Raw genomic sequence first — 23,612 nt, forward strand, 5'->3', positions numbered from 1 at the left:
GCTAAGGTTTTGTTATGTGCTAAACAAGCCAGTACCTGCTCTTCTGAGCTTGTAGAATAGAAGTTGTTGTGGATAACACTTGGTGATCAGTATAAGGCTTGTATAAAGAGTACTCTGACTACTTGCCACCCCTGTAACACAGTTAGCAATATTTTATCATTTCATATAAAATCTGCTTGTTTCTTTTTCTCTGCTTCAAGCTGTACCAAAGGTTTGGAAAAGAGTCAGTTGGGAATCTTTAGAGTGGGACTTCTGGCCTCATCTGTGAACTGATCTTTTCCTTGAGTCAGAAGGATTTCTTTCTGTTTAGTGATACACATTACAAAATAAGCATCTATCTCACAAGTGGTTTCTTTTCTGTTGGAGCTAGTTGTTAAAACCCTCACGACATAAAAAACCTTCTGTCTGAAGCTCGTGGAAGAGCTGGTCTTTTCATATTATTTGTTCATCAGAATGATAGTAATAAAAAGGCTCAAAAATGGGAGGAATGGAGAAGAGGTGATGAACTGTTTTGGTAGTACTTGTTGTTGCCCTTGTGCCTCCTGGTGCTGTAAGCTATGCCAGCTGAGGAGGTGGCTAGAAGGACCGAATGCGGTGGAGCACGTCTGCAGGAGTGTGGGTGTGCGAGTAAGAGAGATTTGAGAGAAGTTTTAAAGTGCTACGGAGGGCTCACTGTCGGCACAGCTGACTTGGTGAGCAGGGCCTGGTGTACAGGGTGTTCTTGCGCTGGCCTCAGACTTGCCTGTGCTGGGAGGGGCAGCAGGTGCTCACCAAAAATAGGCCTGGGACCCAAGTAATGCACACCTGGGTGTTACTGCTGTAGGCAGTAGAAACTTACACGGTGATTTTAATTTATTTTCAAGCCAAGGGGCAATCTAGTCACTTTCCCTCATGTTTATGTTTTAGATGGGTTGGTGTTTGTTGGCTTTGTTGAACATTTTATTGTGGAAACATAAAAACACATGGTGAAATAGTCTGCTGTCATAAATGCAAGGCAGGAGGTGAGAGAGCTTTGTAACACGAAGCTTTCATGTGAGTGGCGGGTGAGAAGGTGAGGAAGGTTTCAGGAGGTGTTTCTTCTCCACCTGCTGCTGTGTCAGCTGGCAGTGGCGAGCCATGCAGTGTACGGGCAGCCCGTGTCCCTGGCTCCAGTGGTGCCCGGGGGACGATGCATCCCCAGAGCAGTGTTTCAAGAGCCCTGGTACATCATGAATTCCTGGGAGAAGTGAGGCAGTCTCATAGAGCATGTGGGAACCACGGAAATCAGGAGCTGTAGGGCAGGAATGCTGGTAGGAATTTGAAGCATCCTGCTGGGTTCAGGACATCCATATCCTGGAGGCCTAGGGAACCACACATCATTGCTAGAACAGGACAAGACAGACAGTGTGAGGCTCTCCCCTCCGCTGTTAATTTTGAAATCTAGGCTAGAATAAAAGGGGTTCATATTGTGTGCTCAGTGGCATAAAGAGGAGTCAGGGAAGGCTAGATACCCTGGCTCTGTTTGCTGTGGTGTGTGAGAACCTCACCCAAGGAGAGTGCTGAGTCCCCGTGCCTCTTGCAGAGGCTCTGATGGTTGTTCTGCAGCTCTGCCAAGCTCCTGTACAAAGGTGTGCGTCACTTCCCAGGGAACAAGTCTGCACCTACTGATCTTGCCATTTCATTTCAAGCACATTAAATACCATGAATCCATACTGAGAATTGACTTTTTCTTTTTGAATTGCAGGATGTAAAGAGAACGTGCCATCATGTGAATGCAAAACCGCTAAATGAGAAACAGGACACCTGGGAAGGCAGAGCTGAAAGTGCTTGTGCAGAGAATGACAGACTGATCTGCTGTTGGAGACAAGAGTAAGGAAACCTCCCTCCTCCAAAAGACTTTCGTGAGTGAGAGGAGAAGGACAGGAGGAAGCACACAAAAGAGCGATGGAAATTGAGGGCCATGGTTACTTGAGATAAATGGCAGATCCCTGGGAGTCTAGCCTGGTAGCTGTTTGCTTTAGCTTTGTCTCTCTCTGCAGCTGCTCTTTCTTTTTTGCAAGCTGCTACTGGGTACTGCCACGGCGGCACTGTAGATTTCAAGAGCGACGTGAGTGCAGGGTGTGAGGAGGGGGTGGGCAGCCCGCCTCACCATGATTCAGTTGTGGAAAGTAGTGCGGCACGTGCGACAGCTGGAGCTCCACAGATTGATCCTGCTGCTCATTGCCTTCAGCCTGATCTCCATGTGCATCCTGGCTTACTACGTCACCAACAGTCCCAAAATCAAGGAGCCGCCACCCCTGCCCTTCAGTGACTGCAGCAACCAGCACCGCGTCCTGATCCCACCGCAGGCCAGCTGGAGGCTTACGAAATCTGTGGACACCTCCCGCACAGATCCTGTGGTGCTCGTCTTCGTGGAAAGCATTTACTCCCAGCTGGGGCAGGAAATAGTTGCCATCCTGGAATCTAGCCGGTTTAAATACAGGACAGAGATCGCCCCTGGCAAAGGGGATATGCCCACCCTGACAGACAAAGATAGGGGACGCTATGCTCTTATTATCTATGAGAATATCCTCAAATATGTGAATCTGGATGCTTGGAACCGAGAGCTGCTGGACAAATACTGTGTAGAGTATGGAGTGGGGATTATAGGCTTTTTCAAAGCCAACGAGAACAGCCTACTCAGTGCACAGCTCAAGGGTTTCCCCCTTTTCCTACATTCCAACCTGGGGCTGCGGGACTACCACATCAACCCCAGTGCTCCCCTGCTCTACGTCACCCGGGCTAATGAGGTGGAGCAGGGTCCCCTGCCTGGCGATGACTGGACCGTGTTCCAGTCAAACCACAGCACCTATGAGCCGGTGCTGTTGGCCAGCACCAAGTCCTCAGAGTCCATTGCTCACCTGGCCACCCACAAAGCATTGCATGCCACGGTGGTGCAGGACCTGGGTCTGCACGATGGGATCCAGCGGGTTCTCTTTGGCAATAACCTCAATTTCTGGCTGCACAAACTGATTTTCGTGGATGCCATTGCCTACTTGACTGGCAAGCGCCTGTGCCTCACACTTGATCGCTATCTCCTCGTCGACATTGATGATATATTTGTGGGAAAAGAGGGCACTCGCATGAAAGTGTCTGATGTAGAGGTAAAATCCCCAGAAAATCACAGGCCCCAGATAAAATGCCAATGTGTGTGGTATGCCAGGAATGTCAAGGTTGCATTTAATTTGAGCGAAAGAGTTGGTTGCTACAATTTTTCTCATCTTAGACACAGAGAAGTAACCTGCAAAGATGCTGAGGCACAGTATGTGATACTCTTAACAAGTTTTTTTTCAGGTTTAAATGGAGCATTTTGCTTTGTAGGACCTGTAGCTGGCATCTCTGAATTTAGGAAGAGGATGCCTGTGATGGTCTGTCCTGTATCCTCTGTAACATATGGAATACACTTAGCTTGAAGCCTGTAATGCCCATAAGGGAGTGGATGGCACCAGCCATGATGTCAAACAAGGCTGTGATAGCAGCTGCCTTAGCGTGTTTCCAGAACAACTTCAAAATGAAGCACACTGTATTCTTTCAACCAAGGGCACAGAACATTTGGGGCAAAGGTATAAACAAAATAATGTTTTGCATGTGTATCCCCTTTCTTGAACTGAACCTCATCCACGACATGTTCCCAAGAGCACTCACACCTCACTGAGAGTCTTGTACTTTTGTTGTTTTGTTTTGTTTTGTTTTTTAAGTTCTTCTACATTTTTTTACACGTCCATGCAAGATGTATCTCTCAGCTCAACTTAATTTTTTCAGGTGTGATATATTAAGCTCTGGCTCTGATCCCAAGTTTAGCTTAGGGAAAAGGAAGCCCTTGTATTGTGTTTAGAGCTAGCATTATCTTTTCAATTCATTTGAAGCTGCATACCTGAAGCAACTCTAATTGCATACCATTGATTATTTTACTTGCTCCATTCTTTAATAATCCTTTACAACCACCTTTGACCATAACTCTGTGTTCCCAAACAGGCAGGTATAGAAAAATGGAACAGTTTTAAGTAATACTCCTTTAAAGAAAAATGCTAACATTTTCTTAATTTCACTACAGTGCCCCTGTGTTTTGAGATGTGCTCTGAAAATGCTCTGAAAGCACATTTTCTGAAGGATCACAATCTTATCTTGCACCCTCTAACCCAGACTTGCAGAGATTCCCACCTCTCTGGTGTTTGTGTGGGTTACAGACCAGTGTGAGAAAACAGGAGATAGTTGGCCACGGCTCTTTGGGACAAAGGCCATTCTAGTGATTTTAAAAACAAACCCAGACAAGATAATTCGAAAAAATGCTTTGTTCGGGTTTTAACAGGGTGAAACGGAGGAATAATCTGTGATCAGTAAGCAGAGAATCTCAGGCAAAGCAGATAAAGCCCAGATTTATCCATTTAAAAGAAGCTCTCTGATTGCAGAGCCACGAGAGGTTAATGAATTTTTAGTTTTTAAAAGCAAGAAATAACTACATGGATTTGTTGATAGTGTCTTGCTGTGGGGAGAGAAGGGAATATAATAGTGACAAAACAGCTGGCATTTTCTTTGGCCTTTTATATGAAAGCTGTGTTTCAGGGCTGCTATCTCAACACACAGCTCCTTAAAGCTTAGATTACAGGGGTCAGGGTAGCAGCAGTTAGAAGATTGGAGGTTGTGTGAAGGTATAAAATTTACTCTGCTATCCCAATGAGCCTGTTTGCCATATGCAGGTCCACATTCAAAGAGCTTCCCAGACAAAATGACTATTAAAAGAAAATGCTAAATATAATTTGATCAGATGCATGCCTGTGGTAGATGTCCTCAGTGAGAGGAGAGATGTTTTCATTTGTGATGCTTAAAGGAGGGCTGGTCAGCTTTTTATCTTTCAAAAGAAAAAAGGAATCATGTTTGCTTTTACTTTAAAGATGGTAACCCCTTGAGTTCCTGTTTCTGCTGAAGGGCTGGAGCAAGAACTTGCACTCCTCAGTTGAAGTGAAACAGTTGGAAGTTGCACAAGGAAAATATTTTTTCCTTGTAAAATTTACCAGGGATTGAGCTGCACATAATTAACAACAACAACAACAACAAAAATCCTGGAAAGTACCTTCTCTTATCAATTATTCCACATTCAGTCTCTTGTAAAATCATAATCCTCAGAATTTACCGAACCTCCATGGAACTGGCCAACAAAGACTTAGCCATTTCTAATGGAAAAGGTTCTGGCTTTTATGATTATTCCTGGTTTGCTTTAGGTTTGAGGAAAGCAAACTAAGTAGATGATTTTTTGCCTCTCTGGTGGTAATCTCAGTAAGAGTGTAAATTAGTATCCCTGCCCACGGCAGAGGGGTTGGAACTAGATGATCTTTAAGGTCCCTTCCAACCCGAGCCCTTCTGTGGTTTTATGATAAAAGGTGAGCAATCATTGCCAGCAAATCTGAGAGCAAGTTCAGGGAAAGTTGAGGACAGTCATTTCACTTTGGGTTATAAAATGGTGAGGCTGGAAGAGAATCTAGTAAGGGTGGCAGTCAGCCAGCTCTTGCCTTTCTAAAGTGCATCTAATGATCTTACCTGAAATGGAATTACTCAGCAGTTTCTAACTGCTTTATTCTGGCATTGTAGGGGAGGTAAAAACACCAGCATCATGAATGCTTTCACCTTTGACAGCACTGTTTTGAGCTACGCCAGTGCTACTGCCAGGCAGTATGAAAACTGCAGAAAAACTGAGAATCTTTTTTGAAATCATCTGAGAATGTGCTGCTGTCCATAGGGGCAGTTCCTATGGAAAAGGTGTTTCTGCAACATGTTCCTAGTATGCTTTGCATGAGCAGTTGAGGAGGGGATGTCAAAGCACTTTGGTTTTTCCTTCCATTTTTTATCCTGTTCCTCTTCATTTATCCATGTACTGTTTTCCTAAACTCACGGTATCCTCTCTTCCCAGGATCTACCTTTCATCCTTGTTTCCCACCTTTCTTTTGCTGCTTTCTAGAGAGATCTGAGATAGGGGACTTAATATTCAGGGTTGGTATGAAGCAGCTAAAATCACTGCAAACACTCTTGGAAGATAAAAATTTCGTAGCTAAAAAAGCAGAGTTGCTTAAAGTTGAGCCCTATATTACTGATGCCAGCTGATAGACTCTGATAGGGTGTGACAAGTGGGAAGTCGGTCTGGCCTTTGATGGCTGTGGCTTATGAGCTCTGGTGGCCAGCGCTTTTCTGGGAATCTCATCTCTCAAAGAGACCCCATCTTTTCCTCCTGGGGCGAGCCTTCCTCCGTTTCTAGCAGGGAGCCGAGATAGGGAAGGGCTCGCTGGTGGACATGCATACCTCTTGGAAGGATTTTTGGAATGGAAGATAGAAAACAAATACTTGGAGGGGTTGGGAGGGTGATTTTCTAGGGTAAGAAACTTTCCTGTTTAGAGATGAAGGACAACTAAAATAATAGCTCTGTGTCCAGTACCAAATGCCTTAAATATGGACCTGAAGATCTGTTTGCATCTGGCTAGTTATTTTATATCCTAATGCATAGAGTACTCCACATTCCTTGATTGCCTTTCACTTAAGAATCTCAGGGCACATTATGGATACAAATGAAATGTCACTTGAGTCACCTGTAAGATATTATTAGTAGGATCATATTCATCCTTCCTTATAGAAGAGAAACAGAGCACAGAGGTGTCAGAAGAGAGAAGTGCCATCTTCCTAGCTCATTCCCACAACTGCCTTGTCTCACCATAATACACACATGTTCCCATATGCTAGGGAACAGTGAATGCATCATTTTTTTGGAAGGAATTTCCAAATATTTTGCTTGGCACCTTAGTCTCTTTTATCCCGTGTGGGGGAAAGACATTTATTCAGACATGAGCTGTGCCACCCTATGGCTGTGGCCGTGAGGAGGACTCAGCACCCACGCAGGGATGGCACACCACTAACAACACACCTGCCAGGAGGGCGGGACTCTGCAGGGCTCCACAGGCTCTCCCTGGGTCCCTCCCTGGACACAAAGAATTGCTGCCTGCCAGAGCACAACTTTTTGGGATTTATCGTCAGATGTGTTGTCATGGTAACCCCAGCCAGGCTTTAAATCTCCCTCCGTGCAGAGGAATGCTAAGCCTCTTAGCTGCTGTCTTTCCTCCCTCCACCTTCCTGCCTGAGCTTGAGGAACAGGATGTGCCTTTCAGGGCAGCAGAGAGAAGGGGAAAGGCCTGGGACAGCTCTGGGGGCAATACAAGAAAGTGGCACTATCCTGCCTAAGGTACTGGGCGATGTGTTCAAAGTGCTGGTCCCACGCCGGGAGTGGTATCGTCACCCAGCTGGGCAGGCAGGTGTTGCTCTGTAGAGAAATGCACAGCTCTTAGCCTGTGCTCCTTGTTCTAGGATGAGTCCCCATGCCTTATGGGAGGGGAACTCGGCGTTCCATTGCTTATTTTGGATCTTGTGCAGCAAGGAACGCTTCAGCCAGCAGTGCTGCTGGCGTGCCACCTTTTAAAGACCCACATGCACATGTGATGGGTTCTGGAGATGTCATGTGCCATCCATCCCTCAAAATACCACTCTAGGGTGGGAACTGGGATAAGGATGTGGTAGGCATGTGTTCATGTAGGAACGGGGATCTTTGTTACAAGTTTGTCCCAGGCTGCATTTGGTGATGCCAATGTGTTTGTGTGGAGAGGTGGAACAAGCAATTAAGTGCTTCTAGGGAAAAGTGTGAAAGCTTGGTTACTTCAGACCCTCAGAGAGCATTGAGAGTGTCTGCAGCACTGTAGAAATAAACTGTCTGGTCTTCCCAGCTTGCCAGGTGTGAGAGGGCTGGGTCATGGGCTGCCTGCCTTGGGATAAAAGCACTCCACATAGTTCACCACTCACCTTTCTCTGAGATGCACGTGTAGTAAATGGGCTGTTGAAGTAAATTACGATGCCATCATTTTTAATTTAATGTGATGGTCAGTGCTTGGTCAACACTATTTTGAAACGTTAGTGACAGCAGTGATTCGTTCAGGATACCCTTCAGAGGTCGGTGTCGAGGCTGGTCCCCAAAGCCTCCATACCTAGTGAGCAGTGTGTCTAAACAACGCCTACGGAGCATGAGCCACGTGAAGGCAGCTCTGCTGTGCTCCTTTCTGCCCCGTAAGGCAGGGGAGGGGCAGCTCTGAAGGAATATCTGCCCATCTCTGTGCAGTCTGTATGCTTTCTGCAGTATTGTGTGCCAAGTTGTTTGTATGTTTGCATTTAGCCCAAGTCTGCTGTTGAGAGGTCATCACCTTGGTGCAGCCACTGCTTTTCTAGAAAAGCTATTAAAATGTAAGTAACTGTCTGGGACAGGACCATCTCTGTCACCTGCCAACAGCTCTCCTGCCAGGTCCATGTTTGATTAAGAACTGCTCCCATAGGGAGCTCCATCAGTGACAGTTTCCCCAAAGCACACAGGTAGTAGCAGAGCATGCATTTCAGGGCTGCACTTTTTACTCTTTTATAACAGGAGAAATTTGGCTGGAATTAGTTTGTGTCTTTCTTGCACGCTGAGCTGCTTTTTTTCTGTCAAGTCTGTCTGCTGTCTTACTCTGTGCGCTGGACCTTGGGGTTGGGGCACAGGGCTCCTTCCCTTTGGCTGTAACAATTACCTCAGACGTTTAAAGCAGACAGAAGCGAGCAAGAGAGAACCTGCAGGAGATGACATGACTGTGAATGTCAGCTCCCCCAAGGCTTTCTGTCCAGAATCCAGGAAACTTTACTGCTGTAAAGGATTTTGGCACTTTCAAGGGACACAGAGCCAGGGATACCTCTCTGTCATGGGTTCAATAGCAAGGTCCCAGCCCACAAGGGAGAGGAAGGGAGTGTTGAGGTTGAGCCTCGGAAGATTGCCTGTTCCATGGAGGTGAGATTTTTGTCCCTTTGCCTTAGCACAGACACTCTGGGTCCTTTACAGTGAGGTGGAGAGCATGAGTGGGGGATGTATGTGACTGTGGTTTTAAAGTGCCAGCGTTCAGTAGGGCAAGGTGGTACCTCACATAGAGGCTCTGTATGTGGAACCCTTGGTTACCCTGCTCCAATCCACAGGTAACAGTGCCTTAGCCCCATCCCCTGTGATACTTCAGGCTGAACTGGGCACCAGCAGAGCTCAGAGGAATGTTACAGAACAACTGAGTATGATCATTTCTTTTTCCTTTAATTTAAACAGGCTTTACTGAGCACCCAGAATAAGCTGAGAACTTTAGTCCCAAATTTCACCTTCAACCTGGGCTTCTCAGGGAAATTCTACCACACAGGTAAGCAAGCTCTTGGCACCTCTTTGTCCCCACACCTCTGTACAGCCCACATGTTTGCAGTTGCTGCATGGTGCTATGGCAGTGTATGGGGCACATTCCCATGTGACTCTCTAGTGGCTCTTGACAGATTTGATGCATCTCTTCTAGCACTTGCAGTTTTTGGCAGCTCCCTGCCTTGCTCCCTGTGTGTATGTGTGTGTGTGCATAACAGATTAAATCTTGATTCTCTGTTGGGAAGACTCAGCATTGCAGGGGATTAGCTACTGCTTAGAAATGTGGAGCCCCTCTTCTGCTTTGTGTTTTTACACTTCCTTTTCTGCTCTCTGTAGGTACAGATGAGGAAGATGAAGGGGATGACATGCTGCTCAAGCACAGGAAGGATTTCTGGTGGTTCCCTCACATGTGGAGTCACATGCAGCCTCATCTTTTCCACAATGTCACTGTGCTGGCTGAGCAGATGAAGCTCAATAAACAGTTTGCTGTGGTAAGGGGCATCACAGTTTTTCTCCTTTATAGTACTAATCCTAAAGTATTCTTCCCACGGAATAGCTGCTCAGACCCTGCTGAACACGAATACTAGCCTAGTAACACAGCTGCATTTAAAAAAAAAAAAAAAAAAGGCCAGCCCTGAAAGTTTAAATTGGTGCATGCCTCCTGCTGTCTTCAGGCAAGAAATAGAATTTGCATGCCTGCCTGTGCAGTGGGAAGTGTTTCCTGGCACCTGCATGGCTCCAGGCAGCTCCACCACATTCCATGGTGCAAATCCCAAGGCTCTGGTTTGCTGAGGTGTGAACTTGTTGTAGCATTACCATCCAAATCCAATTAATGTATAAACTCTGGCAGTGAGAAAGCATTTCCTGTTCCATCCTTGCACACAGTGGTTTTGTCGAAGTCACCTACGTGGTAGTATAAAATGTTCTGTGTGCTCTGGCCTCCCCAGACAGCGTTGGAGGGAATCACTTATCTAGGAAGTCCAGGGGAAACTCCCTGGGTTTTGGCAGAGGAGGGGGGAAACCTTGAACATCCTGCATTGCTGAGACAATGCCTGCTTTGTGCTTACAGCACGGACTTGAATATAGTGTACATGTTTCTCTGAAAAGATACGTCCTTTTCACCCCTAGTTTGGTTCTGTTGATGGTAATCCCCTTGGGAATAGCAGGCTGCTGTCTCATGTTCCCATGACACATGCAGAGTTGGAATGATCCTGAATTCAGAGCACAGTTGCAGCATTATAGAAACAATTTAGTCTCCTTCTATTCATGCTTAAGTAACATTGCAGTCTATTGCAAAGAGAGACAAAGCACAGAACACAATTATACATATTTAACATAAAACAGGCTATGAGTGGGAAGGGAAGGCTGTTGCTTCATTTAGGGGCTCTGGTTTTATTGTGCACCATGAGGGCAGAGCTGTCATCATTCATATTGTTACCAGAACCACATAGTGGAATTAAAAAACATGAAATTCAGTTATTTCCTGTAATTTTAGTATAGCTTCAGGCCCAATATCTTCAGCCTGAACAGTCTCTTACTTCATGCCTGTTTTTCTTTGAATTGCTGTCTTCAGGGCAGATCCCAGTTTTTGTCTTCCTTTCCTTCTGTAACAGTTAAGGAAATTTTGTTTTCCTCCTCTAGTGACTTAGATCTAGGCATTGTGGGAGTGAGCTGTGTCACTGAACAGCATTGATTAGTTTGTCTTCAGTAACCAAGGAGCCTAACCTGAGGCTTTGAATTAATCTGACTTATCACACCTGCAAGCTACAAGACTGTTCTTGCAGTAGCTGTTCCAAGCGCTGAACGTCCTTGTTGATATGGAATCACCCTTCCTATTTCTATAGATGCATAATGCAAGAAGTACAAGAAGCATTTCGTGTTTCCCAATTCAGAGAGATTTCTTATTACTCTGTCCCCTTGCTCCAACTTGAAGGCTGTTGTTAAATATGATCCCTAGTAAGGGTAATAGTTCAATATTGAATGATCAAGTTGCATATTCTGCTTTCAGGAGCATGGGATTCCCACAGACTTGGGCTATGCTGTAGCTCCACATCATTCTGGGGTTTATCCTGTCCACACACAACTCTATGAGGCGTGGAAATCTATTTGGAGTATCCAGGTAACGAGCACAGAGGAATACCCACACCTGCGACCAGCCCGGTACCGGCGTGGATTCATCCATAATGGAATCATGGTGAGCACAGCTGGGGGAGCGGAGCCCATGGGCTCCTGGGCAGGGCAGAATTCCTGCCCAAGGGACACTCTCCTGATAACCTACATAAGGCACGTTAATCTCAGTATCACCTGTGTTTCCAAAATCATGGAGTGAAGTGAAGGAACTTGGCTAAAGCCAGTTTTTTGTTTATCAGTACAATTCAGAGGTCAGTACTGAACAGAGAGCAAAATGAAGCACAACTAGACTAAATTGAGGTTCCACTGACTCATTTGCACTGTGATGAGTAAATGGCTGGGAGAAATATCAGAGCCCTCTGAACCTATGCTACTTATATCCCTTACTCTTTATATTGATCTATAGAGGGATGCTTTGACACATTCACGTGTAGATTTCTGCTGCATCTGCATCTAATCTAATTTTGCTTTTCTCTGTTAGGTTTTGCCTCGACAGACCTGTGGTCTTTTTACTCACACTATCTTTTATAATGAATATCCTGGTGGCTCGAAAGAGTTGGACAAGAGCATTCGTGGTGGTGAACTCTTCCTGACAGTCCTCCTGAACCCAGTAAGCTCATCTGAAAGGGGAATCACTACGTGGGTGTCTCAGTTAATGCACATGATGTGGGAAAGGACTGAATCCTATGGGGGATTCGGTGTAGTAACCTATTGCATTGTGGGTATCTCCAATGTGAGTGTAAAGAGATGTGAAAAAGAGGGCCAAGGAAGTACTTGCTACTTAAGGCTGCTTTGCTTTGCACACTGCCAAGGAAGCATCGGTATTGGGTGTCAACAAGCACAACACTCCTCAGATAGAAGCTGGCCAGGGTGATGTGTTGAGCGTGGCCCAAAATGGAGGGGGTGTTACCTAGGCTGCTGCACCTTCATGAATCAGAGGTGAGATGTGCCTTGGTGTCTTTTGTTCAGAATAAGTGCTTTCTCTGGGCTTTTGTTATGGGATGTTCTCCGCTTTCTTTCAAAATGTATATACTTGAAGCAATTTCTGGATGCTGTTTTTTGTGATATAGCTGTCACCCTAAGGCAATTTTGGGAGATCTGGGTCTGACGCAGCTGTTTCTCTTTCTCCTTTAATACTAATCAGTTCCATCAAACCACCAAACTACTGTAGTAACCCCAACACACTGCAGCCACTTCCCAGTTCTCAGCCACAGATGGCTAATCACATGCATTTCTCACTTCCCATTGAAGCTGGGAACATGTGCTAGGTGTCAAGAGACAAAAAAAAAAAGTCATTTTTAAAAAAATGCTGAATGGATAAAATTAGGAGATGAAGCTTTGTAGCCCTCTCCAACCATAGATCGCAATCCCTCACTTACTGGCTGCAGTAGGAAAACTTGCTGCTCTTTTTGATCGATCATATGTACAGTAACTTTCAATTCTTCACCTGAATTTGTTTCTTATTAAAGCTGATTTGGCACCTATTGTCATCCCGTCTTCTGAATGGGCATTGCCCTGACAGATTTAGATTGTGATTTTAGAATGTCTAACTCTGTAGCCATTCATGATGTTTTTTTCTTCGAACTTCCAAATTTCTACCTTCTTACTTCTCCTTTATATATCTTTTCCATGAGTGCTGACCGAGTTTGGGTAAGAAACCATGCAAGCAGATCTGAGAGAAAGTAGATTGTTTCTGACTAGGTGGGAACCCTGGTCACAGTCAATGTGTACTTGTTTTGTGGGATTTTTCACGTAACATCAGTGGCTCTGGTTGCAGAGTTGAATGCGTAGCTTTAGTCACCTTTGGTTGGGGCTGCAGAAGCTCAGTGAATCAGAAATTAAACTTTTTCCCTTAATGAGCTTAATTTTTATTTTATCTTTTTTTCCCTAGAGCTTAGTGCCTCTCTAATCCTAGAACCCTGATAGTGAAAAAGCCCTTGCAGTGCATTCTGGGTGCATCACACAGAGGTTGTAGTTTACAGACAGGCCCTGTGTTTCTCTGAACAATACCAGCTCTGGCCTGGTATATGATCTGCAGAAGTATGAGTCTACAGCAGCCTAGCCACAAAACCGTAGGGGTTTATACTTCCCATTCTGGAAGCCAACCTTCAGTCCCCATCACCAGAGACAAAATTGCTAGCTTTACACACAACAAGCAAATCCACCTCCTTAATAAAACCTCCTTAATGAAAGTCTGTCGTAAGGCAAAACCTAATCTTGGCTTTACATGTTGAGTGATCTTTGACATCACTGGTCAGATAGAAAGAAACTGATCTGTTCTCTGTAACCCCTGCTTTTCTGTTTCCATATGTAGGGTTTATTCCACCTTGTCCCACCTTATAATAGTCAGATCTTAAAGAATGCATGCAGAAATAACCACTGTGAAACTTAAGAGCCCTAGGTCTCTCTTGGAAAACCAGTGACCAGACTAATGAAGAGATCATTGCTGGTCTAGGAGGCTGTGCCAAGGAATTTGTAGAAACATGATTTCTAGAGCTACCCATTAAAATTTGCTGATAAGCATATGATGATCAAGGCAGCTGGCAGTGATTCGTGATCATAAAAGTTTGGGAAGATTGTGCTCTGGTGCAGGATTAGCTTATTTGTCAGAATTACTGTTGGCTCTTCAGGGTGACTTTTAAAACTCTTTCAGACACCTTCTTGTGTTTCCCATGTTTACATTTCTGTTTCCTTTTGGCGGTGGAGCATTTCTCTCTCTGTCAGCAGTGGAGGATCGTGCTCTAAGCTCCTCTTCATTGCTTGTGTTTACACAGTGACTCAGGCCGTTGCATTCCTTCCCTCACTGATAGAGCCATCTCATGGACTTGATAGAAAGCTGGCTAGCCCCACGGCCCCAGCAGTGATCCATGGCAGACTTGGACCAGTCTCTTTCAGTCCTTTCTGGTGCTTCCAGCTCTCTTTGAGTGGATATACACATGCAGGAGTCTCCAAGCCTGTGTGCATGTGATTAACTCCACAGTGCAAACAGATGATGTTTGATCTTCTGACTAGTGAACAAGGTCTGGTGTCAGTAAAGACAATCATTGTTGTTCAGTGGACGGGCTGCCTTGTCTCTGTTTCCCAGAAGCAAAGGACATCTTTCTGATCATCCTCACAAACACTTTTGCTCAGACTTCACACCCGGCAGGTTAATGCTGTGCCCACAGCTGCTTCTTTTATGTATTGTAAGGATGCTCTTACCCTCCTGTTTTCTGTATTTGAGGCTCTCTGTGCCGTTTCCTTTGAATTTTTCTCAGCGTGAAAGAAAGGAAAGCATGCCATTGCTGATAGTAGAAGGGAGAGAGAGAGGAGAGATGTTCAACCACCAAACCAGTCCCGTGTGTCCCTGCTTGTGGGTGGGAGGAAGGAAGAGACAGGACTTGAATGTAGGTTATACCAGAAGTAACGCACAGAGCTGTTTTGGTAGCCGTAGCTGTGGCGAGGCACAGCAAGCTGCCTGGCCTTGGGTACCAGTGCACGGGTGTTACAGGACATGACTGCACACTCGGGGAAATGTCTCTTTGGTTGGTCTTGTCTTGTCTTGTGAGTCACGTTGCTTGAGACTGTCTGCAGATGTTAGCATTACTTATGTGAGCCATGGCTGGCATAAAGATTTTACTGAATGCAATTCGTCTTGAGACATAGTTGCTAACCTTGGTCCCACGCAAGCTTTTTATTCTGCAAACCTTGAAAGTATTCCTGGTGGTGGTCTGTGTCCTCCCTGCTGCAGTGCTTGGATTATGGCAGTGGGTCAGCAAACTTTTCCTCTAAATGTTCCACCAGTATGTCAAAAGGATGAACCACCCTTTGCTATCACACCACCCTCCTGGTTTCTCTCAAAAACGGGCAAAAGACAACATGAGATGCATCCTTTTGCCTTCCAGTGTGCTCCACGCTATGGCCCAGATCTTTCTGTGCTTTGCTGTGTCGAACTGAGCACATCCTTTTTGCCCAACAGCACCAAGTGCTTGCTGCTCTTTGAAGTGTGGGTGCCAGAGCCTGTCTGGCAGGGCCCCTGTCAGCTCAGTAGGAAACCAGAAGTGAAAAATTCACAGGCAGACAAATGTGATAACTCTTTTAACTCCATTCAGTTTCTAAGTGTCCCAGAGTGCTACCACTGTTTGCTGTTGCTTATGCAAAGACCCTGATGTGTGATCACTTCATGGACAGGATTAAATTCATTTCCAGTGTCTTGGGGATCGTCAGGCACAAAGAGGTACTATCAATCAGCACGTCCAGCTGAGATGCACTGATAACAGTCCGTGGTGACACTGGGCAGAAAACTGAATTCAGACCTCCTGAATGCCAGCAAACGTCTTCATCCAAGCCCATCTGTCTGTCTCCCCCTTCCTCCTTTTGCTCTTCCCTACTGGGAGAGGGAAGGCCATTCCTGCCCCTGTCAGCGAAGCCTCTTGTTGCCTGCTGGCCTCACCTGGCCTCACCAGGATTCAGCAGTGGGGGCCCCTGCCATTACTGAGGTCCCTTCCCCTCCCTGTACCAGCAGGCACTGGATGCGGAGGGCTCAGTCACACATAGTCATTCTTCCATTGGCCTTAACGTGCTGCTTTTGTTTTGCTGACTTCTAGCCTTGGTGTGGTTCTAGCCTTGTTTCTGGCAAAGCGCTGCTCTGTTGAGTTGACAGAAATCCACTGCATTCCCCTAGACACAGGCTGCGGGCCTGGAATAACTCCTGGGAAAACTTGTCCTGTGCCACTGTGCCCTGGTGTGCAGCATGCTGCCCCGCTCTCCAGCGGCTGCCCTGCTGGAGCAGATGCTGCAGCTACAGCTGCCCTGGCTGTGCCTCAGAGAGAAGAGGGGAAGCTCCTGTTTTCCCATGAGAGGCTTTGCAAGTTTTTGTCTAGAGAGAGTCACTGACTAATTCCTGTTCCCCAAAATGCCCCAGAGCCACCTGAAGGGGTTTTTGAAACTGTTCGGGACTCACAGGCAGGGCTTACCTCTGCCACTACTCCCAGGGGTTACTGAGAGGTGTGTGTTCCTCCTTCTGTCCTGAGTTTCTGCTGCCTTGCAAACACTAAATATATTTCATTTTTCATCAGTGCAGTGCTGTACACTGGCATATGCATATTTATCAATCCAGACAGGCAGAGCAGCCTGAGGTGTGAACAGTCACTTCCTGGCAGTGCAAACAAGCCAGGAGGAAACAGCACCATTACCTGATTTAGCAGCATTCCATGTCCTTCTTCTTTTCAGATCAGCATCTTCATGACCCACCTGTCTAACTATGGGAATGACCGCCTGGGACTGTACACCTTTGAGAGCCTGGTCAAGTTTGTGCAGTGCTGGACCAATCTTCGCCTGCAAACACTGCCCCCTGTCCAACTTGCAAGAAAGTACTTTGAAATCTTTCCCCAGGAGAAGAATCCCTTGTGGCAGGTGAGAAGGCAGTTTTAACCACTCTTAGTGGTTTTCCAAGAGGTGTGTCCCACACTTAAAGCAGAGAGGCTGCAGGGGGCAAATTGCAAAGTGGAAGGGATGGGGACTAGGGGTGGTAGGCCACAGTCACAATGTGAGCTTAGAGGCAAGGATGGCTGTTGGAGGTGACTGGAAGGAGGGTGGTAGAAGTTTGGATCATTAAAGGGCTTATATTAGAGCAAGGCGCTGTGAAATGTTAAGTGTGTGAGGAAGGAGCCGTGTTTGTTGCTGGAAAAGCTTGCAGGCATGTTAATGTGATTAATCATAAGGTAATTTCACACCGCAGAATTCATGTTCATTACATAAAAACATGTTTATTCCATTTTATCCCAGCACAGCAGCTCTCTGCATGGTAATGAGCAGATGAAATTAACTGAGGGTGATAGAGTTGTCTGTCTGCCAGAATTCCACAGATGCTGAGCTGTACTATCGTGGGGGCCCCGCCCAGTGTGGCTGCATAGGGCGAGACCTGTGGTTAACACTCTCAGGGGGACTTTGGCTCCTGTATCACCTTGGAGTTTGAAAATGTTCCCTCCTGTTTTATCGAACTCTTCTTGATGCCTGGCAGAGCAGCAGTGTGGCTGTGAAGTGTTCTTCATATGCTAATAGCATCTTCCCTGGAGGACTGGCCTTCCAGCTTTTCCTCCCCGTTCCATTTGCTCCTGTGGTAATGCTTAATCCCATCTCTTATGCTGCAGAATCCCTGCGATGATAAGAGGCACAAGGATATCTGGTCCAAAGAGAAAACATGTGATCGACTCCCCAAGTTCCTCATCGTGGGACCTCAGAAAACTGGTAATGCTTATCTTTCTATCTAATTTATCTAAAAATAGATTGCAACTTTCATCTCATTCCTCCGGAGAGGAGAGCTGGAAAGGTCTCTGTTGTAGATCTGTATGGCTGCCCTTTGCGCAAGCTGCCAAATGACCACGGAGGATATTTCAGAGAATCTCAGATTTGTTCTAAACTAAATCTGGCAAGTCTGTCACTTTGCATGTTGGCAGTTTTCTTGGATCAGTCCTGATTTGCAGGAAAAAGCCCTACCTGCAGAGCTGTGTTTTGGCTTTTCCCCATGAACTCAGAGAAACCATGACCTTTCTTAGTTTTTCACAAGACATAAGCTGTCAGCAGGACTAAACACACGCTTAGCAAAGGTTACGATGAATGTCCCCTAGTGCTTTATTGCGACAGATCTCTGTACGCACTGCATGCTCCATGTCACTGTCAGTAGGAGGTTGAAATCCTCTTTTGTCTGACCTCTGTCACCATCTCTTAACTGCTGCGGCATTGTGGTTGGCAGCAACATGGCCATCTGTACATACTGTCCTGAGGATTCCCTTCTAGCCTGAAGACAGCAAAATCTCTTCAGCCAAAGCCAGGTCTTCAAACCTTGGCTTTCTCTGTAGTGCATTGAAACAGCAGCCACCAGCCATGCGCAGCAAATGGTGATCCTGGCCTGTGGCAGGAAGCTTTTCCAGCCAAACTGCTGTCTCCTGCCGGTGTCACAGTGAAGCTCTGTGTGCAGGGTGGGCCCTACTATGTCATGGCCCAAGCTGCTTGCAATGGCACAATAAGAAAACCTTCCCCTGGCATCTGATTTACTGACCTGCTGGAGCCATACAGCTGGGTCCAGAGCAGGGTTGTCAGGCTAGGCTGGGTAAAGGGAAACATCCACAGCAGAGGCAGGCCAAGCTGTGTCTCTAGCTGAAGTCTTATCCGAGGAAACTGATGTCCCTAGTACATCTCCTTCCCAAGCGTGTGGCGTTGTCCTGCAGTGCCCAGTTCACGTCTGTTTAGCAGGTATGGGTTCTGCCACATGACAGTGTGGCTGTGCTACCAGGAAAAAAAAGGATGGGAGTAGCCCAGCCCAGTATAGTCGCCATGGGTGACAGCTGCTGTGCTAAGGAGGTGACTTAAACCAGCTGCATGAGGTAAAGTCTGGGCCAACTGAACTGCTGAGCCATGCTCAGCCCCAAAGTGCTTGGTGTGACTGCTCTTGTAACCTGCGTGAGCTGAGGGGTGTGTTAGCTGTGTGTAACAGGAATGTGCCAATCTGGGGCTGTTCTCTGCAGAGTAGAGAAAGCCTTTCATTCAGCCAACTGTGTGTGTGACCCAGGTCCCATTAACTGGTTCCCATTTCAGGCACCACAGCTGTGCACTTCTTCTTGACCTTGCATCCAGCCGTCACCAGTAACTTTCCAAGTCCATCCACCTTTGAGGAGATCCAATTTTTCAATGGACCCAACTATCATAAAGGAATTGATTGGTAAGAATCCTGACATTTGTTCTTCTGTGATAAGTTGCACATGTGTTGTCTTTTCCTGAGTCTGTCTCTGTGCCCACCTCAGACTTCTTAGTAGCTTCTCCATTTCTGACCAATTGTTTTCATTGCTCAGCACATTGTTTTCCTGCTCATCCAACTGTTTACTCCCAGGAGCAGGATGAGTAGTTTGTGGTCTTAGTAACTGTTCACAAGGAGATACTTGCAGGCATGATTTAGCTTTAAAAATTTAGAGGTTCTTTGTTGAACCCACTGCTGTCATGAGGTTTCTTCTCCTTTGACATGCAAAACAGACAGCAGTGTGCTCACTGAAAAGTTCCTACTGGGTTCTGAGTTAAGACATAGAGGACAAAGGGGACAACCTCCATACTGTTGTTCTGTGCCCCTCAGGTTTACAGAGATGTCACTGCCTGCCTTACGCTGACTGCAGCATCTCGTTGGCCATGTGCATACCCTGATCTCCACCTGTACAAGTATGCAGTTATGGTGAAGTGTTTCCACCTGGCGGGGAAATACAAAGCCACAATGGCACTATCATGCCACTGTGTTTCCGGGCAGAGAAACTGCCAGTGTGTCTTGCTTGAAGCATTGCAGTTGAGTGCACTGTGGCACCACTCCCCTGTGTCTGCTCTGAGTGACAGCTGTAAGATTTCTGCCATGGGATTTCCTTCCCTGCACAATGCAGGACCTTGTGTGACCTCTCTGTTCACTTAAAGGACTGTTGAAAAGATACTGGGAAGTGTTTGGTACTTGAGTGAAGCTCCCATGAGTCCGTGCTGCAGAGCAGTACTACTAGCTGACAGATAGGCCTAGAAAGCGTAGGCTTTCACGTGCATCCCCTGGAAAAGCTGTCCAACTTGAGCTGAATGTAGCACCACATGCAAGAGGGCAATGTTTGTGTTTAGGATGCAATCTGAGTTTTTAAGCTTAAATTCCAGCAGAGCAGTCTTCCAGTGATTTACAGTGTCTTGTCCTCTTTACCTTCTCCCTTTCCATTATTCAAATGTCTTAGAGTTTCTGTGTTACTGATTTTACAGGCTTCTGTGAGGCACAGCAAAGCTCTTGACCCCGTGTCTCAGCTATGAACTGAGGTACAAAGAGACAAATGATTTAGGTCTAAACAAGTGGTCAGTGGCAGGGCAGGTGGCTAGTTCTGGCCTTTTTTTGTGAACAGAATTTTTCTCCTAGAGCTTGCAGTGCCTTGTCTTTACCAGGCCATGCTGCTCACCAGCATCCCGTTTGTTCGGCAGGTACATGGAATTCTTTCCCATCCCCTCCAATGCCAGCACAGACTTCATGTTTGAGAAGAGTGCCAATTACTTTGACACAGAGGTGGTACCAAAACGTGGTGCAGCCCTGCTTCCTCGAGCCAAAATCATTACAGTTCTGATTAACCCTGCTGACAGAGCCTACTCATGGTACCAGGTAACTTTCCTACACTGTTTTTTGGGTGAGGGCTACACAAATGTTCCAGTGGGGCAGAAAGCCATGGATCCATTTCCACAGGCAGGCCAGGGGAGGTGATGCAGGCTGCCTGCAGGGTGTGGACAAAGTCAGGTACAAAGGGTCTGCACATTGGTGTGTAAGCTGCCACGGGAAAGGTAGAATTTTGTTTTCCTGCTCCTTAATTCAGCTTATGTTTTCCAGCACCAGCGTGCTCACAATGACCCTGTGGCGCTCAATTACACCTTCTTCCAAGTGATCTCTGCAAAATCCCAGGCCCCTCAGGAACTGCGCAACCTGCAGAGCCGATGCCTGCTCCCTGGCTGGTACTCAACTCACCTGGAGCGCTGGCTGACGTACTACCCCTCTGGGCAGGTAGGACGTTTGGCAGTAGGGTGAAATAGATTGATGATGCCTTGACATTGCTGAGTTTGGATGAGATCATGCAAGACCCTTGGGCCTAGGGGATGGACACTGCTGGCTGGCCTGAAACTGAGATGATAAAACAGGGAGTGGTCTCTTGGAGCCCTTTCGAGGCTTACTGTTGGGGAGCTGAGAACAAACCCCTCCCCTCTCCTCTCCTCTCCTCCCAATTCCCTCCCCCCCAACCCCTTATGTTCTGTTTTCATTTCACCTTCTGAAAAAAAAACCACCACTTGCTTCTTCCTATTATGAGCTGGTAAGAAATCAGACTTGAATATTTCAATTTTGTACTTTACTGCATTTGTAAAAGTAAACGAGTACAAGGCAATTCTGTGATCTCCCGGGCAGCTCCCCAGGCTTGAGAGGTTCAGGACTAACAGCAGTGTCAGCACTCCCTTTCTTTCATCTAGGCAGCCTACAGCCCTGGGACCCTCTACAGGCCCAGCGGGTATTCATCCACTTGCTGTGGTTTCCTTGCTTTAAAGAGAGGCTCTTGGACTCTGCCACTTGTAGTTTCCATGTTGTGAAGTCTTTAGATGTCTGCTGAGGGGAAATTTCACTGCAGCCATGTCAGGTTTCTGTGTTTTGTGTATAAATTTGCAAAAGGTCAATTAATATACACTACATTTCTGTCTCTAAATTCCCAAGACATTTATAAGCTGTCTAATACATTGTGAGTCGGAAAATATTTTTTCAATTCCTTTCTGTTACTGCAGTTCTGCTCAGATAGTCTGTACTCCAGAAGTCTTACAATGCCCATTAGTCACTTTAGGCTGCTCCTATGGCAGAGAATAACTGCACGTGATAGATCTGCCAAGACTAAAGGAGAAAAGGGAAAACAAAGCAAGACCTCTATCCCTGGTTACTGTCAGAATAGGACTGGTGCAATCCAGCTATTTGTCGTGGAACATTTTGCAGAAAGAGCAAGTCACTGGTGCCACATCACAAGGAGAAGTTGTGGCAAGTAGGAACTCCTTCAGGACAGTGTGATAAATACTGCCACCCATGCCTTCTGTGGGTGAGAATTAGGAATTTAGCTAACAGCTCAGCCTGCCTCCTTCATAGTTACTGCATTCCTCCATGTCTGTGGAGTTGGAGCAGGCAAATATTGACTGTTCCTACATAAAATGTAAGGTGACATTCTTGGGCTTGAATCTCATTGCTTTACTAGTCCTGTGAGGAATGATAGAGCCAGTGAAACCAACGGTGTGGTCACCGTTTAAAATAACGAAATAAATCACATTGCATGGCGGCTCTTTGTGGTGGTACCTTTGTATTGGTACATCATCCTTGTACTTGCTATGGGTCAGGCTCTCCTACTTTGCCCAGACTTCAGCTCACATGATTGTTTTTCTGCTGTGTTCTTTGGAATAGATAATTTATTAGCACAAGTGTTCATTATTGTCTGTCATACATGTAACAGGAGAGTAATCTTAGGTTACAGAAGAATACTTAGCCTAATGGCTGACATTTAAAAAAGGATACATGAGACAGTCTGTAAATCATGCTACTGCTGCGCCTCAGTGCTCAGTTTGACCAAAGACAAGTTTATTAAGCAAAGCCTCTTGGGGTTTATTGGGCCACATCCCCCTATATGGCTCTGGAATAGACAGATGTCAGTAGCCTTTACTCACATCAGTGAAGGCCCAGGGCAGTTCTGAGAGCCAGAAAGCTCACAAATGTCACTCAGCACAAGCTGTCAGAGGTTAAGGTGTCTGCTTTTATTTCAGATTCTCATTGTGGATGGTCAGGAGCTGAGACAAAACCCTGCTGCTGTAATGGACAATATCCAGAAGTTCTTGGGAGTTACACCGCTCTTCAACTACACCCAGGCTCTCAGGTAGGGAATTGTTTTGGGGGAAGCTGCTTTCTTAGCCAAGTGTGATACTAACTAGATTGGAAGAATATGTCTTATCTCTGACTGCAAGACCTGCCAAGGTTTCAGAGGTTATATCTAAACCCCAAAATTAGGTTCAGATGGTTGGGTTTGGATAGCATGAGCTACTAGACTGAAATCATAACTTAGTCTTTCCAGAAATGAAAGGGGAGGGTTGTTTTTTGGCACTGTCATGGAGAAGCATGAAGCTGCTCACAGCAGTAATTATCATGTTTTCCATTTGGTCTTTGTGGTTTCACTGAAGATGCTGGAATTACTAGAGCTCCTTATGCTTTGTGTTATACATTGAATCTGGCAGAAAACAGAAAAAGATATGATAAAAATGTGTGACAGGCTGCTCTTATATTCACCTAGATGGAGATTAGGGACACATCACACAGTTTTGGGGTAAAGAGCTTATTATTACCGAAGATGTGGACTTGACATGCGCCCAGAGCTGTCCAAGGAAGAGTTAGCAGAGGCAGTACCTTGCTGCTGCTAAGTTGAAGGACGTTACTCAGCCATTGCTGTGATGTTGTCCACAGTGTAAGTGCAATTAATCTGAACAGATTAAATAAGTAAGTCCTAGCTCAAGGTGAACTGTAGCAATATCAGTAGAAACTCTGTAAGCCTGCCGGCGATCTTGAATCATATAATATTGCTCTCTGCAGCTGAAACCTGTTTTCACATCTTCACTGCTATCTCAGCTTATGCTACCTGAGGGTGGTAGATGTGTCGGTGTGTGTAGGCACACTGCAATTGCCCTTCCTTCAACGGTAAAG

At 46.1% G+C, this 23,612-nt stretch overlaps 2 protein-coding genes across 11 annotated transcripts in view; one reads left to right on the forward strand and one right to left on the reverse strand.

Moving 5' to 3' along the window:
• The window catches only part of NDST2 (N-deacetylase and N-sulfotransferase 2), a 134,568-nt gene that overhangs the window by 108,064 nt on the left and 2,892 nt on the right, over positions 1 to 23,612 (forward strand). For all 9 annotated transcript variants that reach the window (XM_067000395.1, XM_048060001.2, XM_067000396.1 and 6 more), the window contains 11 exons: positions 1,724 to 3,122; positions 9,164 to 9,251; positions 9,581 to 9,735; positions 11,253 to 11,438; positions 11,856 to 11,984; positions 16,586 to 16,768; positions 17,506 to 17,602; positions 18,950 to 19,073; positions 20,339 to 20,513; positions 20,736 to 20,906; positions 22,685 to 22,794. In XM_067000395.1, coding sequence (XP_066856496.1) covers positions 2,130 to 3,122; positions 9,164 to 9,251; positions 9,581 to 9,735; positions 11,253 to 11,438; positions 11,856 to 11,984; positions 16,586 to 16,768; positions 17,506 to 17,602; positions 18,950 to 19,073; positions 20,339 to 20,513; positions 20,736 to 20,906; positions 22,685 to 22,794 — 2,411 coding nt within the window. In that variant the 5' untranslated portion in view covers positions 1,724 to 2,129. The remainder of the gene's footprint in view (positions 1 to 1,723; positions 3,123 to 9,163; positions 9,252 to 9,580; positions 9,736 to 11,252; positions 11,439 to 11,855; positions 11,985 to 16,585; positions 16,769 to 17,505; positions 17,603 to 18,949; positions 19,074 to 20,338; positions 20,514 to 20,735; positions 20,907 to 22,684; positions 22,795 to 23,612) is intronic.
• ZSWIM8 (zinc finger SWIM-type containing 8) overlaps positions 17,096 to 23,612 on the reverse strand; it is an 83,741-nt gene continuing 77,224 nt past the window's right edge. Inside the window, exon 27 of one of the 2 annotated variants that reach the window (XM_048059996.2) lies at positions 17,096 to 21,023. The gene's annotated coding sequence lies outside the window, so the exon portion shown is untranslated. Of the gene's footprint in view, positions 21,024 to 21,184; positions 21,533 to 23,612 lie in introns of those variants that run through there. The other variant, XM_048059995.2, reaches the window with a different exon arrangement.

This window comes from Anser cygnoides, chromosome 7 (assembly GCF_040182565.1).
Source record: "Anser cygnoides isolate HZ-2024a breed goose chromosome 7, Taihu_goose_T2T_genome, whole genome shotgun sequence".
NCBI lineage: Eukaryota > Metazoa > Chordata > Aves > Anseriformes > Anatidae > Anser > Anser cygnoides.